The sequence below is a fragment of the Notothenia coriiceps genome, unplaced genomic scaffold (genome assembly GCF_000735185.1).
Source record: "Notothenia coriiceps isolate Sejong01 unplaced genomic scaffold, NC01 NC01_scaffold00000339, whole genome shotgun sequence".
In the NCBI taxonomy this organism is placed as follows: domain Eukaryota; kingdom Metazoa; phylum Chordata; class Actinopteri; order Perciformes; family Nototheniidae; genus Notothenia; species Notothenia coriiceps.
This window is the reverse complement of record NW_011333040.1, coordinates 12,546,801-12,552,582: the sequence shown is the minus strand read 5'-3', so window position 1 is coordinate 12,552,582 and position 5,782 is coordinate 12,546,801. Positions and strand designations below refer to the sequence as shown.

At 43.2% G+C, this 5,782-nt stretch overlaps 1 protein-coding gene across 2 annotated transcripts; it reads left to right on the top strand.

The window, feature by feature from the left end:
- The first annotated feature begins 723 nt into the window (after nucleotides 1-723).
- On the top strand, nucleotides 724-5,782 carry LOC104946156 (zinc finger protein 384-like). 2 transcript variants are annotated; one of them, XM_010771922.1, is made up of 7 exons: nucleotides 724-1,157; nucleotides 1,231-1,322; nucleotides 1,971-2,195; nucleotides 3,110-3,277; nucleotides 3,397-3,475; nucleotides 3,568-3,726; nucleotides 4,626-5,782. In XM_010771922.1, exons 1-7 carry the CDS (start codon nucleotides 1,047-1,049, stop codon nucleotides 4,959-4,961), a joined length of 1,170 nt encoding a protein of 389 aa, XP_010770224.1. In that variant the 5' UTR covers nucleotides 724-1,046; the 3' UTR covers nucleotides 4,962-5,782. The 2 variants fall into 2 exon arrangements, with proteins under 2 accessions (XP_010770224.1, XP_010770233.1); XM_010771931.1 differs by lacking the exon at nucleotides 1,971-2,195 and having other exon boundaries at nucleotides 727-1,157.

The following is a 5,782-nucleotide window of genomic DNA, read 5'->3' as shown; positions in this document are numbered from 1 at the left end:
CTATGCATTCGGAGGCATTTTGATCTGACCGCGGCTGGGCTGATATTATAACGCCAGAGAATTTCCACACCTTTAGTGTATAAAACTCCCCCACTACTTAGACTATTCCTTGCACCCCTCTTCTAGCATAACCCTGAATGGTCTCAACCATATTGCATCAGTAACGTGCACTTGTTGTTACAGCAGGATCAGTTTGTGTGTTGTGGACACGACCCGTATATTTTCGCAAGCTGTGTTCTCAACATTTAGCATTTTGCTTATTATTTAATTTAATTTGCTTACTTTAACATAGTTTTTCATGGTGGGGCTAAGCCATTTCTTGGTATGGCTGTAGCCTACCCCAGCCATACCCTGGCGCTGCCACTGGTGGGATGTATGGGGCGGGCCATTCTGTGCATGCGTTAAATATTTTAATGCAATTAATTCAAAAAATTAATTACCGCCGTTAACGCGATAATTTTGACAGCATTACTAAAAACATTTCGAGGAGATTGCTTACAAACTGTTGGTGTATTTGTGCTGTTTTATTGATTTAAAAGCTGTGGCGACTGTGGCTGCAAGGGAGTGCGGTCGTCTTTCAACCAGAAGGTTGTGGGTTAGATCCCAGCCCATGCAGTCAACATGTCGATGTATCCTTGGGCAAGATACTTAACCCTGAGTTGCTCCCGATGGCCAACGGTGTGTGAATGTTAGGTCTTAGAGTAAGGTACACTGCTCTGTATGAACGGGTGAATGACATGTTGAGGGGTCTTAAAGATATATAAGTACAGTACCATTTGTTGGACATGATTCTTAAGGCTTGATCATGATTTGAAAAACAGATTCTCAGTAAAGAACAGAAAACAATTTTCGCCTAAACCATTCGAACTACGACTGAAAGAACATGCACAATTTAAAACACGAGATCTCCTGCTGCATACTTTGATTTTCGACTTTATGCCAATATACCCACAGAAAATCTTAAAGAGTATTTCTGCTTTCAACCCGGTGCTGTGGATCCTGTTGCAGAGAAAAAAGAAGGGGACGGTGCTCCCCATGTTGTTGTGATGCCGGCGCCCTCTAAGCGAGGCAGAAAGAAGAAGACCACGACGCTGTCCAGAGTCGGTTTGGGGGGAAACGAAACACTAATACTGGCTCACCTGACAGCAGGCGGACAGGTGAGCAGGAGACATGTTATTTAAAAATAGCTAACGAAAACATGATCAAATAACGTTGTGTTTCTTTTGACAGGTGGCATCTTTGCAGCATCACACTGTCGACCCTTACGACCTGAAACACGAAGAGGAGGAACACGGGCTGAAAGACAGCACCAAGACTTACAGGTAGGCCGCAAACCAAAACAAACACACCTGCCGTTTTCTCTGCTCGCTGTAGCTGTGGAATGCAAACACACCTGTTCTTCTGTCCAAATCAAAGTAGAGATGTGTTCGTAGATAACAAGGCTGCATAAGCATCTCACACACACACACACACACACACACACACACACACGCCGCTTCTGAACACACTTCACTGCATGATGTGGCAGATCACGCCTGCTTTGTAGTGGACTGTTGATTCCTCCGACTTGAGACACAAACACGTCAGAGCTTTCTTTCTGCCTCTGCACACACGAGGCATAACTCCCTGCCTGCCCTCTACTGTCCTCCTTGTCTTTAAATAGCATGCTCTCTAGTTGTGAAGCACTCTTCTGCTTTTTATAGTATCTCCGTACCTTTCCCTGTCAGTTTTCACTGATCTCTCCCTTGGCACCTTTCCTTGTGTTTACCCCTCCTTCCCCCTCTGTCATCATTGATTTATCTTCTATTCTCCTATTTATTATGAGTTTCATTTTTTCTGTCGCATCTTGGTTATTCCTGTGGGCTTCATTTCCCCCTGTCTCCACTTCTTTCCTTCCTCCATCATCTGGTGTCTCTTCTTCTTCCTCCTCCTCCATTCTTCCTCCCATTTCTGTGTCTCTCCGCCTGTAGGTGCCGGATGTGTGCGGCGACCTTCCTCAGTAAGTCTGACATGCAGATCCACTCCAAGTCGCACACAGAGGCCAAACCTCACAAGTGTCCTCACTGCGCCAAGTCATTCGCCAACTCCAGCTACCTGGCCCAGCACATCCGCATCCACAGCGGGGCCAAGCCTTACACCTGCTCCTACTGCCAGAAATCTTTCAGGCAGCTCAGTCACTTACAGCAGCACACACGGTACTGCAGACCCCTCCTCCCCCCCCGCTACCGACCACGCGCCATATTCCCCTGTCCTCTTTAACGTGTCCTGCCCAAGTCCCCCCTTCCTCTTCCTCCTCCTGGGGAAAGAGATTGGTGTGCAGATGCATATGAAAACCGCCATGTAGATGTTGGCTTGCATGCTATACCAGTTCCATCCAGAAGTGACCTTTTCCAGATCATTAGCATTCAGATTAGGACTTTTAGAGTTTGGGCTTTGTCCATAAGATCTTCCATAATTTCGAAAGGCCATTTGAAATGCATGGAGCTTTGTTCTTGATAAGATTGAACCTTTTTGTCATGTATGTAATACTTGCTTCTCTCTGTATTCGTTTGCATTGCATTTTCCCACTCTCCATGTTTCTTTTGTCTGCATGTTCTGTCATCTCTCCTGCTTCTTCAACAGAAACACACACACATGTACAAAGACACATGTTGAAATGAAGATTTAAAGACAGACTTACGTCCATTATGCTTCCCCATGTAACCCATCCATACATTATCCATTGAACAGTGTGATGTGCGATAGAAATCCTTTGCTGTCATGCCCTGCTTTCTTTTTCTCAGCTTAATTTGAATGTTTTTGGCTGTCATTGAATCAGTTTACATTTCATTTATAGAGGAACGTCAAGGAATTTTCAGTTGTTATATGTCCAATCAACACTGGCAGACGGATATGTGTAAAAATGATATGTGACATAGTCAAAAATAATTATGCGATGCTTGTATAAACACTCAAATAAAGCAATACACAGCTAACATCTGTAGAGCAGTTAAATTAAGAATGATATCAAATGTATTCAACTACTTTTCATTTTTCAGTATGTGTCAATCACTGTTTTTTCCTCGAATCTACCTTTTTTAAAACCCCTTTCTCTTCCCCCCCTCGTCAGGAACCACACAGAGTCAAAGCCTCACAAGTGTCCACATTGCACCAAGTCATTTGCCAACTCCAGCTACCTGGCCCAACATGTCCGCATCCACACCGGAGTGAAACCCTACTCCTGCCCCTTCTGCCAAAAGAGCTTCAGACAGCTCAGCCATCTTCAGCAGCACAACAGGTAAGAGAGTCCCTTAGTGTCGGGTTTCTCCTCTGCAGAAGTGTCTTTCTTTGGTTCCATCACCATGAAAGTGATAGCAGTCCGTGTAAGAACATGTGTGCTTTTTGTTCTGTGTTCAGGATTCACACCGGAGATCGGCCGTACAAGTGTATCCATCCAGGCTGTGAGAAATCCTTCACGCAACTCTCAAATCTACAGGTGAGAAAGCATTGAGTCCCTCTCCGACAGTGAGTGCATAAAAAATGTGTTTTTTACCAGTGTCAATAACCATTCCCCCCCCCCCCTACCAGTCTCACCGGCGCCAACACAACAAGGACAAGCCGTACAAGTGCAGCAACTGCAACAAAGGATACGTAGACGCAGCGAGCCTGGAGGTGCACATGTCCACACACACCGTGAAGCACGCCAGGATCTACTCCTGTGGGCTCTGCAACCGCACTTATACCTCCGTGAGTCAACTCATATTTCCTTTCTTTACCTCCTATATAATATTTGTACAAATAATATTCAAGTACAAGAAGAGATTAAATAACACATGAAATAGGGGAGTATTGTCCACTCCAAAATAATGGTTTATATGTACCAACCTGTGTGTGTGTGTGTGTGTGTGTGTGTGTGTGTGTGTGTGTGTGTGTGTGTGTGTGTGTGTGACCAAGGTCAGACCAAAAATAAGACATTTTTAACATCCTTGAAGTTTATAACGATCCAAGTTTTCCCCATGTGTCCCCTTTGTCTTTTTGGAGTATAGTAATAGTTAATTAGTATTCTAATCCTCAAGAGGTATTTAACACTAATTATGACTTTTATAATAATAGCTTGGATTTATATAGCGCCTTTCAAGGGACCCAAGGTCGCTTGACAAGTAATAGGGCAAAAACAAACACAACAAAACAAAAGCCAGACAGACAAAACAACAGATTGATTTTAGGGATATTTCCATGGTACAAAAAGGTAAAATTAGTGTCTGATTTCAGGTGTAGAATCTCTGGAAAAGAAGCGGCCATTTAATTTCTCAAAGAATCTTTACATGTGGACAAAACCAAAATACATCTGCATGGTCTGCAGAAGTTTTGTTTTAATAAAGCCATGACACACAATTAGATTTTTGAAGCTTAAATACGTCAATTAATCCATTTGATTGAGCTCCGATACGACTTGAATCCAAGTTTTTACATGTGCGAGGGTCTGGTTTCAGCTATCGAACGTGTATACACTTCAAAGGTTGTACATTTAAAAGGTATTACTTGGCTTTCTCTGAAAACCACTTCTACGCCTCGCTGCCACCAGACACCTGGCAGCTTTTGTTTTTGCAGTGCAGTCATGTGTCCACTGTCTCCCCTCATCTCAGGAGACCTATCTGGTGAAACACATGGAGAAACACAACCCCGACCAGCTGAACGCAGAACAGGCCAGACAACAGAACCAGAACCAAAGCCAGGTGTCCGCTCAGAGCCGAGACGACGGAGCAGACGGAGGATCGAACCGAGCAGACGGAGGACAGCAGGGACAGAGCAGCTACCAGACAGACGCCATGTCCTGTCCCTTTGACTTGCACCAGTATAAGACTGTGTCCGCCAGTGACATCCAGTACAAACCAGTCACCGTAGCGGACCTCACTTCCCACAAAGACCTCTGCCTCACTGTGTCGGCATCCACCATCCGAGTGGAGCACCTCAACTCTTAGAGGAGAGAGGTGAAGATGGGGGATAAAAGCAATACTAAGACGAACTTTGGAACAAGACTGTGCCTGAACTTTTGTTTGAGACAGACGGGACAAACCATATGGGTGAAAAGTATACTGAAGACTAATTTAGTTTTATTTTTGTATTAGTTTGTCTCTCTTGTTTTTCTCTCTGCCCTGTTTGGTCTGTTGTTTCTGTTGTTTATCTGTCTTACTGGAAGCTGCATGTAAAGGCTGCAATAAAGTATGTTTCAGTTCATCACAGTGATGGCTTTATGATAGGATGTGATTCTACTCATCCTTGTTTTACCACCTCCTGCGCTTCCACACACATACAGTTCTGGCCATAGCAATTTATGGTGTCTGTAGATGAAGCTGATAGTTGACTGAGAAGGTAATTTTTTATACTTTCATACAGGGACTGACAGTTTTTACATCACTCTACTGTGTTTTACTTGTTTTACCTGAAAAGGGACTAGAGGTTATTTCTTTTTCAGGAAAGAGAAAATATCAATCAAGTATATATAGATATATATACTACCAGTTTATAAAGTATGATTGTGTGTTTAAAGGATGTGGTAATCCATATAACCTATTTACTCCCATTCGTAGGCCGTCACATAACCTTTGAGGAAGTGATGAGCCGTTTCATGTAATCCTATTGTACTTATTTGTGTGTGTGTCCTAAAATTATTGTTATCTAAATATGTTCTTGCTGTTACACTTCCATGATAACAATGTTTATAATACTTCCTTTTAGATATACTGACACATCTGGATTTTGTCTCTTTTTTTCAGGCTTAAAAATTCAATAAACCCTCTGA

Excerpts from the sequence above, each read along its gene's own strand:
- LOC104946156 (XM_010771922.1), top strand. The coding sequence starts at position 1,047 with ATGCCGGCGCCCTCTAAGCGAGGCAGAAAGAAGAAGACCACGACGCTG. Across the intron at positions 1,158-1,230 it reads ACCTGACAGCAGGCGGACAG|GTGGCATCTTTGCAGCATCA; the intron begins GTGAGCAGGAGA and ends TTCTTTTGACAG. Across the intron at positions 1,323-1,970 it reads GACAGCACCAAGACTTACAG|GTGCCGGATGTGTGCGGCGA; the intron begins GTAGGCCGCAAA and ends CTCCGCCTGTAG.